Source organism: Ambystoma mexicanum, chromosome 1q (genome assembly GCF_040938575.1).
Source record: "Ambystoma mexicanum isolate Mex_15411 chromosome 1q, UKY_AmexF1_1, whole genome shotgun sequence".
NCBI classification, from domain to species: domain Eukaryota; kingdom Metazoa; phylum Chordata; class Amphibia; order Caudata; family Ambystomatidae; genus Ambystoma; species Ambystoma mexicanum.
The window spans coordinates 1,409,937,691-1,409,951,680 of record NC_090922.1 but is presented as its reverse complement, the minus strand read 5'-3'; the positions used below and the strand labels follow the sequence as shown (position 1 = coordinate 1,409,951,680).

General features: G+C 45.8%; 1 protein-coding gene across 3 annotated transcripts in view; it reads left to right on the top strand.

Annotated features, from left to right (window-relative positions):
- The window catches only part of RAD54L (RAD54 like), a 454,404-nt gene that overhangs the window by 220,644 nt on the left and 219,770 nt on the right, over positions 1-13,990 (top strand). For all 3 annotated transcript variants that reach the window (XM_069642281.1, XM_069642283.1, XM_069642282.1), the window contains one exon: positions 6,068-6,218. In XM_069642281.1, coding sequence (XP_069498382.1) covers positions 6,068-6,218 — 151 coding nt within the window. The remainder of the gene's footprint in view (positions 1-6,067; positions 6,219-13,990) is intronic.

The window sequence follows — 13,990 nt, the reverse complement described above, 5'->3', positions numbered from 1 at the left end:
ACACCAACAACATGCAAGCCCCAGGCTATGGCGGTGATATGCGCATCACCCCTCCACCTCACGGGGTTAGACTGTGAAGTTTAAATAGCCTGGCAGGATCAACCAGATACGTAGGATGCATCTGAAAGGCCAGTGGAACAAGTCTGTGTGCTGGCAGTTGGATCCTCCTGAGGCTAGGACCCTGATCAAATGCTCTAATGGTACATCTCTCCGGAGCATACATATGGTATCACAGTATTTACATTTGCGAAGTTGCTGAAGTAAAAAACATTTAGATGCAGCTCAGGGGAGCCTGGGCTGTACAATGTACAAAAAACAGGCAGGCTGATTTATAGAAGTCTTCTTTTTAAGGGGAAGTGGAGTTACACACCAATAAATAACTCTGTAGTTCTGGTTAAGTTGGACTCCCCAGAGAGTGTTTGTAAGATGCATATTGCTGGGGAGATTTTTCTTTAACTCTATTTCTAGGGACAATGTATAACCATCATAATTTGGTGATCTATAGAGCCCTAAAGGCCAGATTCCTCTAACATTTTGTAGCTTTTAAAAAATAAAACGTATTAGTGTCACTATTATTGCTTACTTGTGACACTCAATTTATAGACATGGTGAGGGGGGTAGTGGTGAAGAGCTGAGTCGGTCTGACTGGGGTATTGAGCCTGTGGCACATGGCGTTGACCTATTCCCAAGGAGAGCACATGGCACTTGAGCTATCTTCCCTGATTTTACTACACTTGGCTTACAGGGTCTTTACTCAATACCCTTCTGACTTTCCAAGTGCTAATATGGCAGGAGCATTTAAGACAACCCGTTACAATGTGTGAACCGGTTTAAAGCTACAGTAAATACTTTTGATTATCACACAATAAAGGAAGGTCCACACAAGGAATCTGCAAAACTATATTCTTTTATACAGATTCCTTGTGTGTACCTTAATGTTTGTAGGTTTAACTACAAAAGATACACACTTAAACACTTTGTAGATTATGGATACAAATACTGAAAGTGGACTCACAGGATCATCGAACATTCAAATAGTACACAATTCCAAATGGGTTATTGGTACGACTCAGGCCTTAGTAATAAATGTACCCCAAAGTCACAATGTTCACTCCAAGCACCCATAGGAAATAACACATATGTTATCCTTTAGAAGTTAGGAAAATGTCTGCCAATTGGGTCCTGCAGGCAGTTTGGGCCTAAAGAGGGAGCAGTCCAGCACAAGAGTTTCATTCACCAAACCCCAGGATGGGAGAAGGGGGTGTTGACGTCACCCACGGGGAAGGTTACAGTTCGGTTCTGGATGGGTTAGCTCAGCACGGACAAAAGGAACAAACATTTCTTTGCAGGTGATTTAGAGGATCCCCAATGGAATGTGCTGATGAAAAGAAGTCAAAGATATTTCAGTGAAGAGCCTGCAGCGCAGAGCCCTTGCAGCAGCAGCTAAAAGACTTAGTTTGACAGCCAAGGAGAAAGTTCTGCAGCAGATGACCTGACGACAGAGGAGCAGACTGGATGCTCGGCTGAGGTCCGAGAGAGACCCCCTGTAAACGTGCAGGCAGTAGAATGGTGATCCAGAGACTGTATATTGGAAATCCAGCAAGTGTGACCTTTTGACTTAAAGGCCACTAGTCGCAGAAGACCAGAAATGAAGTAGAGCACACCACTTGATGTCTCCACATTGAGCGAGTGTTGCCAGAGACCCGCTACACACACTATTGAAGGGTCCAACAGAGTCGACGGCCATTCTGGGTTGATAGGTAGATGCAGTGGGTGTTCCCAGGCATCAAGCATCATGGGCAAGTCTTGAGAAAAGCCACAAGCATCTTGTAGTTCCCACTGTATTAGGCAAAAAAGCGCACCAGCATGGTTCCTTCTGGTCAGAGACAGCACTTAACCGTTGTATTTTCAGAGTCCCAAAAGATGCTAGTGATAGCTTCCATGTTCATCCTCTGTTCAGCCGTCTCTTGGCGTGGATGCCTCATTATCAAATCCCTGAAGTTGACCAGGTTCCTGGAGTGTCATCTTTTATGCTAAACTGGAGGTTAGTGGGTAACCCTAACAACTAATCATACACACACATGCACCATTCAAATTCGGAGGACCAGCCAACCAGTGATGGCGATCACATGCAAACATTTGCAGGCATTCCTCTAGGCAAACTCTGGGGATGTGGATTCCAGAGGAATCCCAGAAGACTGTCAGGCTGTGCAATCAGGCAAAAGCAATTCCACCTCGTCTCTCCCCCTTCTTTACTATGTGAGCTTCTGGCCAGAGGTCACATCAGAAATATCATGGTAATTCCCGATCAACACCCAATCGCATAAAGGGCAAGAAAGCACAGTTGCCTAGTAACTAGATTTTCCAATGCTAGATTCTCCTTTTCTGAAGCCTGCAGGAAGCAAAGTCTTTACATGAACCAAAAAAGCTACAACTTGTGCAGCTGATATTTTAAAGTAACTTGACACCAACCAAAACTAGTACAACAGTTTGGGTAGAAGAATGTACCAAGGGAGTATATTGGGCTCCTTGATAGTAACCCCCTCGTTTAGGGTCCATGTACGTACCCAAAGGGCCAGGTACATACAAATTGCACCTCAAATTGGGGACCCTGTTCATTTTTTGGGCATCACAGTGGTGCTCTCAATCAGGCCTCTGCTTGTCATGTACAATGTAAATCTGGCCCCCAATGTGCATCTGAGGCAGAGATCTAGCTAGAAAGCATAGACCCATTGCAAAACCAAGTAGATGGAGTTTTATGGAAAAATCTGCCGGTACTTTGGCAATCCTGCACCCATCAACGCATTGAGAGTGGACCTGCGGCTTATCTCCATCATTGCCATGGTCTTGGCGGCTTGTTTTTAATTTGTTTACTGTAGTTTGTGGCCTGAGGAGCTTTCTTTGTAGGAAGCAGTGCAGGTAATATATGCTGATGTGGCAAATCAAAGTGTTCCCACTGTATTCAATTAAGTTTTAAGAATTGGGTTACAGGTAACCCAAGGACCCATGCATTTTACCCAGTTTGAAAAAGTCATGAAAGTTTGGATGGGGATAGTTTACTTTTAGTGTATTTTATACTTCTTTGGTAAACTTTGCACCTATCCTTATGCTGCACAGATCCTTGGTAAAGCTACCGGCATGGAATTTTGGTAGGGTTGGTAGATCTTTATATTCAGGGAGCATTGATGAATGTAGATGAACCTGACCTTGGTTTGTAGGCTTTGTAAACAAAGTTTAGAAACAACTGAACATATTTTATTGCATTTACTGGATGAAATGTGCTTTTATTATTATCATTAGGGTATTTATTGGGTCCTAAGTGAAAACATAGTTTTCACTGGGCCGTAAAAAAAAAGATTGATTTAATCTGTGACCGCACAGAGTGGTCATTCTAAATCGAGCTGTCAGCCCCTGCCGCACGTGAGTGCTTGCAGGGGCTGTCAGGTGGGTGTCTGTGTGAGTGTTTGTGAGCGTATGTGTGCGGATTTGGTGTGTTGTGCTCGGAAGGGGTGGTGGGTTTAACATAAAAACCAGCGCGAGAGGATGGGGGAAGGGGTCCTTTTGGGGTGCGGAGGGCTTAACATATTGCCACATTTAAAAGTCAACACAAAAACGGGCGAAAGAAATCCGTCTTTTTTTGTGTTCAGTCTTTTAAATGCAGTAATATCACACAGAACCATTTATTGAGCGCGCAATGGAGCGCTTTACAATTGTAAGGAAGGCATGGTATCAATAGTAGACACAGACGCAATGGATACAAGTTACGAAAACCTTTATTTGGTATTTCGGTTGGGTTAGTGGAATTCCTAACGGGCCCTAACTCTAAAATGGGAGTAGACTCGACCATTAAATGGATAACTAACAGTCCAAGTCAGTCTAGTCAAAATAAAAAGGCCTATGCTAAGAAAACCCTCGCCTTGCCCCCACCCTTCCTCAAAATGAGAAATGTGTTAAGGGAATACAATAGGAAAATCGTGTCAAATAAAAAATTAATAAAATAAAATGCCAGAATGGTTTTAAATAACAACTCCCTTCCCCACTACAGGGTCTAGAGTTTCCTATTAAAAATGTATAGCTGAATGGCACAGTTATTTCAGTCTTGCACACTTTGGTGTACTGGTACAATTTAACAGTTCAGGCTTGGGCTTCAAGCTTCTGGTAAGTCAATCATTTCCTTGGGCTTCGTCTGCCTTGTCATTAATATACAGTTCCACTTTTGACCTTTACTGTACAGGCTTCCCTCTGCCGGGCTCGAGCCCGTCTTTCTTTTCGTGGGGGTTCCCTTCCCCACGTTTTGTCTCAAATGTCCTTTCACTGTCAAAGACTTTCAAAACTGCAAGGATTTTACATAGATCTATGCATGACCACTTCGAACTCTCCTTCAGTAATTCTACAATCCACAATCTTCCTTCTCTTACAACACCAATGCCTTTTGGTACTTGTAGTTTCTTATTTTCTTTGGTTTACCTTCTTGGCCTCTTTCACAGTTCATATATTTTATCCTCTTGGCATATTTAGAGTTTACATACTTTGGCAATCAAATCAAAGGCAAGAAAGTAAAGCAATCAACTCATACGTGCAACCTTCAACCTTTTGAGTTAGTTACTTTTGCTTTTAACACCAACCAGGCGTGTGTTGCCTTCGCTAACTCACTGGTTGTTAATCAGCCTTTTTTCATCAGCGCTCTTCATGTAGCAATCAAGGCCGTTTCCAACGCCCTCTCAGCTCTTCCTCCAACTCCGCCGTTCACCTGGGTGTGTCACAGGCCGCTTTAAAGTAACTTGAAGGCTTCTTTCCGCTCACTCGGTTTCAGTCTTGGAACGCTTACAGCTTCTCGAAAGTGTGGGATTCTCGGATGGCGTTCTCTCGATCTTCGTAACTGCAGATCAGCCCCTTGGCCTTCCGATTTCTATTGCCTGGTTCGCATCAGCCCGCGAGCTGTTCCTTCTTGTACCCAGCCTCGCTCAATGTGCCTGTGCGCGCCACCTTTTATTCACCTGAACGGGAGTGTGAACAAGTGGCAGGTATATATAATTAGGATTACGTGCCAGACTTGCCTGGCCTCATTACAGGGACGGAGCCATTGGAAGTCAGTAGAGGTAATCTGCCTGACCTTATTCCTCGTCTCAGTAGTGTTGCCAATGTAACGTGGAGAAGAATTATGGGAGCTGTAGTTTCCCATGAAATAAGCAGGGATGGGGGTTAGATGGGTCGTAGAAAAGGGGGGATGCCATGTCCCCCCATGGGGTGCTTCTCCCCCACACCACAAGGACCCACTACCCAGGTGATCCTCTCTCGCTTGTCCAGTCCCAGGGTCGGGATCCAAAAACGATGGCCCTTCCATGACCACCAAGAGTACGGGACCCCCGGGGACTTGGCTGTGAAACGCCCTCTGGTTTTTCACACAATCAAAGGAGGAAGAACGCAGTGACGGAAGCAGAGAAAAGGCTCCGGGGAGATAACGAGAGGGCGAGGGTATCCAATTGGCAGCAAGGGATCTGGAGGAGGAGAGAGTAGGGAGCAGATCAGAGTCTGTGTGGACATAGGTGTTCGAGATGAGCCATTCCTTGAAGAGGAAGGTCTTGAGTACTTTCCTGAGCTGTAGAAGCGATGAGACAAGTCCTCCCCCAATTTTTAAACATCTTTTAATTGTATCTGCTGAAAGAGGGTTGCAGTCTTAAAGGGGAATCGAATATGTATTTTTATTGTACCCATTTTTACAATTAAGTTATTATTTTTTTTACAATTATAATGCATTGTACTCATTATTTTTAACCTAAAGTGTGTGTATCATAGTCAGTAGTGATAGAGGAATTGTTTGAATGTTTTGTTTAAACCTGATAACAAAACAATGGCGATTGATTTGACATTAGTTGTCATTAAAATATTTGATGTTTGCTTGGATTGCTCTGAAAAGCTAATTCAGGTGGAAGCATACCAGAAGACTAGGGAGCCTAAATAAGCTAAGAAACCCATATAAGAGGTGTTCTGCAAACCTTTGTTTATGTAAGTCAATGTATTCCATTGTATTTGGTTTATTTAAAGTATTTATCCTTTTTCTTATCAGGGTCATCGGCTTAAGAACTCTGAAAACCAGACCTATCAAGCTCTTAACTGCTTAAACACTACCCGGCGAGTACTCATTTCTGGAACTCCAATTCAGAATGACCTTCTTGAATACTTCAGCCTTGTGCACTTTGTAAATGCAGGTATTTTAGGTAAGCGAATTGAAAAGATAGGGTGTGAACTAATATGAATAGCTGAACTCAGTCATTCCGTTGGGACTGCCTGGAATTCACTGCGCTGTTGAAGTGGCTGGTGCTATAGAGGAAATTTATATTCTTGTTTGCACCCTTTGGAGAATCTGATGAGGCTTTACATAATAAAGATGACCTTGCCTTTAGTGCCTCCCTTTCGAAACCCAGTTTTGATCTCATTCTGCAGCAAGATCCATGTAGAGGTTACATTAGTGTCTGCAAACTCTGGCATTGAATTATAGGATACCTCAATTTGATATGAGCCCATTTTCATTTTCGGTGTTTAGTCAGTGTTAAGGGAGTTTTCTTAAATTCTCCCATCAGGTGAGACAATCCCTTGGTCGTGGTATACAGGACCAAACTTTAAGTATATGCCTGTACTACCCAAAGGTTTGGTAGAATGGCAGAGCAGCCTGGCTTATCTTGGGGGAAGGATGTGAGCTGTAGGTAAGTACAATGTACTCAGTAAATAGGCCTAAAGAAACTCTCACACACTTGTAGTTATAGTAAAATAGACATTTATTGTATATACACAAGGCAAAGTTATTGTCAGGTAAGTAAGTACTAGTTAAACTAATCAACACATTAGAAAATATCGGCAATACTTCAGGTGAGTAACCAAATAGTGATGAAATGTACAGTTCATGAACACAGTTCAATGGTGATGTAAAATCGCGTGTTATAGTCACTCAGAAAATGTTCTGTCGAGGAATATGTCCATATGCTAATACATCTGTGTTTTATAGTTTTGGCTATAACTAGAAGCTGAAACTAATGCATTAGAGTACAGCTAGGGAGAGCTGTGAGGGGGGACACATTGCTTGTAGGAGCTTGGTTATTTACCCACCCATTGACTGCCCATGGCCATGCTAATCCCTGCGGCATTCCCACCCACTTCCTGGCCCCTCCCGGCCCAGTACACAACAATTAGAATCTCTTTGAGCCAACTATCAAGCCTTGAAATCAAACTTTGCACTGGAAGTGCCTGCCTGGGTTTTTTCAAAGCAGTCGTCTGTGAGCTAATAATTCAATTTGTGCTGTAAACGTGCTACTGGTGTAATAACAATGTCTTAAATGGGTCTGCCTTTAGCCACTTGATTTATAAGCAGGATGTGTGTCCTTCACTGAAGTCCTGCAGAACACGGGCATTAATATTTGCTAGGCACTGCTATCATATGTCCAGGTACGTGCACCATTTTCAAGCTGCTACCATAAAAGGCCAGTTAGTACCATTACGGCAATGACTGGCAAATACCTTTTCCATATCTACACAAGTCAAACCGTATGGCATTGACAATTCTTGTTTCTGGTTGGTTCATACCTTGGTAATAAGGAATCAGTCATTGTCCCAGTTCTTCTGTGTTGTCGTGATCCTTGTGCCATGGTTTGATGAGGAAGGCTCTAGCAAGACAGGATGCACCACAGAACTGGGCAATGCCAGGCTTGGTCACTTTTTCATAGCTTCAGTCAGAAGAGGTTGACCTACCAATAGAACATCATGTGTACAAACCAGTCCTGCTCTATGTCATTACAAGATAATTAATTAACACTAACAAAGCACATATAGTGAATTTAATCCTAACAGAATCGCCATCCTAAAGTTATGAACAAAGATCACTTGTTGGATTCTAAGATGGCCGCCGGGACGGTGAGACGTGCTTAGGTCTCTCTTCACCCGGGCGGCGGCAAGAACCTTAATAAAGAAGACTAAATAGCGAAATTTCACTATCTAAATCTCACCCGCTTCATGATCCCGACGCTCGGTACGCCCGTCAAGCGAGTACAGACCTTGCAGCTGCTGTGTGCGGGATAACCAGAGGATCGGGGAAGAGGAGACTCGGCCGCCCCTCCCCCTTCGGAGTGCATCGCGGGTGCTCGCGGAGGGATAGGAACCCGCGGAGGACGCCGGAGACCGCGACAGCCCCCACGGCCAGCGGAGCTCCGGGGCTGCACCCCCGTGAGGCCTGGAGACCTCGCTTGTTTGGCGTTGGGCGCCTCCCCCCCAGGGCCGGCCGAGGAGCGGGGGAACGGAACGGCGCTGAGGAGAGCGGAGCCAGACTACACACGCCTTCAGCCGCCCGGAGGCTTTAAGGTGAGCGGCCTCCCCCCCGTCCCGGAGGTAGAACTTTGGCAGCCACCCGCAGGCGTAGGGGGTGACAGGCGACAACCACCCAGAACGCCCAAGGCGACCTCACTTTGCCGGGGGGCATCACGGCATCCCACCACCCTCACACAGCAAAGCATCTACCCCCCCAGTGCTAGGGGGCAACAACCAGAAGGAGCACCTGGGAGGACACATAAGACACCGCCACCAACCCCCCCCGCCCCTCCCTTCATAGTGGAGAAGCGACCCCAGGGAAGACATGTCTAAAACAAAGGGGAGGGTGGGCAACGCAAACCCGAACCTACAATCGTCTAAGCAGGACGCGAACTTGGTCCAAATGTGGTCGGCAGAACCCCAGGTCCATACAAGAGGAAGGGCACAGGAAGACCCCCCCCAGGAGATCGCAACCACCCCAACTCATCACAATCCCCTCCTTCAAGAGATGATATGCACTCATGGTTTGTCGAGTTACAGGAGAAGTTTATGACCACGGTCCAGGACCATTTTACCACAATGAGAAATGAAATGAAACAGGCGGTCCAAGAAGTAAGGCTGGATCTGGCCAAATTAGAAGAGAGGACAGATACAATAGAGAGAATCGTCCAAAACCTAGAAGATGAAACGCGGCAATACAGCGAGACCCAGGAACTCTTGGTGCGGTTGACCCACAACCTAGAGATCCAATGCGAAGACCTAGAAAATCGGTCCCGTAGATCAAATATTCGAATTAAGAACATGGCGGAGTCGGTACTTGATAAGGACCTACCTAAAAAATGCGGTCCAGGAAGTATTCAGGGACATTCTGGAGGAACAAGAAATAGCTGCCATTGGGATCGACAGGGTTCACAGAGTTGGCCCGAAAAGAACAGGGGCGCCAGGGGAAAGACCAAGAGATGTTCTAGCAGATGTTCATACCCACAAAAGGAACAGATCTTAAAGAGGGCCAGACAATTGGACCACATTAGGATGAATGGGGTGGATATCCAACTCTACCAAGACTTGGCCGCAGTGACATTACAGAAAAGAAGAGATATGGCACAGTTAATCAAGGAACTAGTGGCGAGGGAAATTCGATACAAGTGGACATTCCCGTTCGGCCTCCTGTTCTCCTGGGAAGGCAAACAAAGAAGAGTAACCACTTGCGAGGAGGGCCTTCATGTAATGGACATTCATACAGAAGGGGCGGAAGGACAAGCCAACAAATCAAAGGAAGGATATCAAAGACCGAGAGGCTGGAAGGACGTACGACAAAAGAAGAAGCAAAATGGGTAGAGATACGCACATACAAGAATACACGCGGATTCTACAAATCGGCGGCCCGGCAAGGAGACCGGGGATTCGACACTCGGAATAGACCGAGGGAATGCGGGGTTTAGGAACCGCCGCAATGGTTACACCGAGTTCGAGGGCCTGGAGCGATAGGCTCAACGCCCTAGCAACCTAGGTACCCGGGCCCTCCTCGGGATGTTATTTGTTACAAGGTTTAGAGTTGGGGGTGCGGGGGGTAGTTAGGGAGACATGGGGGAAGGAGGGGTGGGGAAACTCCGGAAGAAGAAAGGAGCTTATTTCTCTGGGAATCAGAATAATCCACTACGAGTCACGTCAGGATGGGGAAACTTAGAATCTTATCATATAATATAAGGGGCCTGAACTCCCCGGTGAAGAGGAAAAAGGTGGAGTCCATGCTGAGGAGGGAAAAGGCGAACATTCTCCTACTCCAAGAAACTCATATAAAAGCTCAGGACAAACAGAAGGTACACCTCAGGGGGTATAAGATATGGGTGCAATCAAACGCCACAGATAAAAGGGCAGGGGTGCTGATAGCAATAAAAGAGGGAATGAAAGTAACCCTAATAGACAGACTAACGGATAGGGAGGGGAGGCTCGCATTTATTAACGTCAAACTTGAGGGCAGCCGCCTAACTCTAGCTACAATTTATGCGCCCAACACAGTGCAAGATGGCTTCCTTCGAGACGCATTGGAGAAGCTAGAGGGCTTCGCAAAGGGGGAAGTGATTTTAGGGGGGGACCTAAACATTGCATGGCATCCTCAAATAGATAGGAGCACGGGGTGGTCCCATAAGCCAGGGTGCACCCTCCAAACACCTCAAGCATAAAATGGCCCAGTTGGCACTTTGTGATGTGTGGAGGGAACTAAAAGGTCAACAGAGGGGATACACTTACTTCTCGCATGTATATAACTCAATGTCAAGAATAGACTATTTTTGGGTATCGGTGGGCCTCATGGGCAAAGTTCAAGGAATAGAAGCAGGCACAATTTCATTGTCAGATCATGACCCGCTGTGGTTGGATTTGACGACGCCAGGGAAGGGGGGTGGGCTATGGCGCTGGAAGCTCCCTCAGGATATAATTACAGACCCGATAATGGGAGAAGTGATAGGGGGAAAATTACAGAATATTTCGCACAAAATGACACTGAAGATGTCTCATTGGGCACCGTCAGGGAGGCTTTCAAAGCGGTAATCCGTGGGCTTCTCATAGCACTGAAGGCCACCAGAGAAACCCAGAGACGCTCCTGGGAAAAAGAACTCGAAAATAAAATGGACACACAAGAAAAGCTATTATCCCACCCCTGCAGAATCCTCAAGAAGACCCTTAGACACGTCCAAGGGCAATTGGAAATGCTTCACACCAAAGAAGCAGAGAAATCTCTCCTATACCTGAAACAACGCCTCTACATAAAAGCCAACAAGGCGGACAGATATCTAGCCAGACAGCTTCGAGAAAAACAAAAAGCAACAACCCTCACGAGCATTCGAGACGCAAAAGGGGGATCCCTAACACGAACTCACGACATTGAGAAGGCCTTTCGGGAATTCTATCAAAAACTATATGCAACAGATCACCCAAACGAAGACGACCAAGACACATACCTACAATCTCTCCCCATCCCTAAAATCCCAGAAGAAGATAGGATAGCATTAGAGAACCCGATAAGCGAAGAAGAAGTAAAGGAGGCAATAACTGAACTTCCAAACAACAAAGCACCCGGCCCAGACGGCTTCACCGCCCCATTCTACAAAAAATATGCAGACCAACTCATCCCAATCTTGACGAGACTCCTAAACTCCTTCAAAGAAAGTGGAAATGTGACCCAGTCAATGAATGAAGCAAAAGTGTTGGTTTTCCATAAAACAGCAAAAGACCCATCCCTCCCCAGCTCCTACCGCCCAATAGCTTTGATTAACTTGGATGCCAAAATATATACTAAAATTCTGGCAAATAGACTGTCCCCACTATTGCCCAATTTAATAAACACCGACCAGTCTGGTTTTATCCCAGGGAGACAAACATACGATAACTTGAGAAGAATATTACATCTGGTGGAAAAAACGGGGGTCACACACTCCCCGGCTGCCCTCCTCTCATTAGATGCCGAAAAGGCTTTTGACAGGGTAGAATGGTCAATATTCTTCAAAACACTAAAGTGCATGGGATTTGGGGAACAGTATATAAAAATGATAAAAGCTAATTACAATTCCCCAACAATCCGAATAGCCATCAATGGCGAGGTCACCGACTCAGTGAAAATTACAAGGGGTACCAAGCAGGGATGCCCGCTCTCCCCCCTTCTCTATGCCATTTTTGTAGAACCACTCCTAATCAGAATTCGGGAGTCAGCCGGCATTACGGGGATAGATATGGCGGGTTCACAACACAAAGTAATAGCGTACGCAGACGATATGCTATTGGCCCTAGCAAACCCGGGGAGGACACTAACCACAGCAATTAGAGAATTGGAGACATTCGGGGTGATTTCGGGCCTCAAAATAAATAGGAAAAAAAATCAGAGATTCTACTCTTGGCAGGTGAAAGAACGGAAATTGAAAGAATAGCAGCAACACTAGATCTAAAAATAGCGGAAAAAGGAATTAGATACCTGGGCATAACTCTGACTTAGAAGATAGATGATAGATAGATACACGATGAACTTTCCCCCAATCCAGGAGCGGGTCAGGAGGGATCTAGAACGATGGAATCCCCTAATGGTCTCGTGGTGGGGCAGAATCCAGGCAGTGAAGATGAACATCCTTCCCAGAATGCTATACTTCTTTCAGGCACTGCCAATTAAAGTCCCCAAGTCTTTCTTCAAGGCACTATCCAGAGCGGTCGCATCCTATATTTGGAACAAAAAACCCCCAAGGATTGCTAGAGCGACCCTCATGGCTCCGACTAAGGCAGGGGGTATGGCCCTCCCACATTTCCGCAAATACTACCAGGCCGCTCAATTGTGGGTCCTGCGGGAATGGCTGGGAGACGACCAACAAACAGTTTGGGTGACACAAGACCGGGCGCTAGCCAGATCCCCCTTGGAGGAAACCCTATGGAAATCGAAACTACACAGGCATCCTAATCTCCGCATCGGTGCAATCACGAAAACCACCCTCGAAGCCTGGGATGAACAAACACAGAGGGGCGCCATGACCACGGTGCTAGGCCCATTCACGCCTATCTGCCGGAACCCCCAATTCCCCCCGGGAATGGAACAAGGATCCTATGACAAATGGGAAGCAGCTGGGTGCACAAAAATAGGGGAAATGTTTCAAGATGAAGAAATAATGACATTTAACGAGTGCAAAACACTACTGAATGTAAAGGAATCTGACAGGTACAAATATGAACAGCTCAGGCATTGGCTTGCGACTCCAGACGTCAAAGCGGCGGCCACAAGGTCCCTCACCCCATTTGAAAAATATCTAATCTCCAACTCGGGGTCAAGAAAGCTAGTATCCTCCCTATATAGCTTCATCAACACCCAAGAAGAAGTCAAATGGGCCTACATGGTCAAATGGACGAGGACACTGGGGGAGGATATCCATAAACAGCAGTGGGAGGACCTCTGGAACACCATTCCAAAAATGACCCGATCAGTCCAAAAAAGAGAAATGTGGCAAAAAATGATCCCCCAATGGCACTTTACGCCGGAGAGGTTACACTCCATGTACCCTCAATCAACAAACACATGCTGGAGAGGGTGCAAAGAGGTGGGCACATGGAGGCACATCTGGTGGGACTGCCGGGGGATCAAAGGATTCGGGTCAGAAGTAAAGTCAGAAATTACGAAGATCTTCCCAGACGTGCATCTACTAGGCGAAAGAGTTTGGCTTTGCGGAATGAAAGATCAGACGGCCAAGAATTTCAAAAAAGCTCAATGGAGAAGTTTCATGGGCCTACTCATTGCTGCATGGGCGACCATAGCTCAAAACTGGAAGAAACAAGAACTACCACTGCTATATGCTTGGTTGCAAAAGGTGTGGTCGCAACTGACCATTGAAAAGCTCACACACCATACAGGGATCGAAAGAGGCTTTCAGTAAAGAATGGGGAGAGGTTTTGGACTACTTGCAATCAGACTACATGGAGCAATGGTGTCCGCACAACATTAGAATATCGGATATCTTCAGTTCATAGACATTCCCAGGGAAAAAACAGACACTCAGAAGAGCTTCCGGGGAGGGAGGGGGGAGGGCAAAGGGAGTAGGGGAATGTTATTAGTTGTTCTTCTGTACTGAAAATAATAAAAATATATTAAAAAAAAAAAAGATCACTTGTTGATCTTAGCCAGCTGATTTGTTTAATATATTGCCATGTTATTAAATGGTCCACA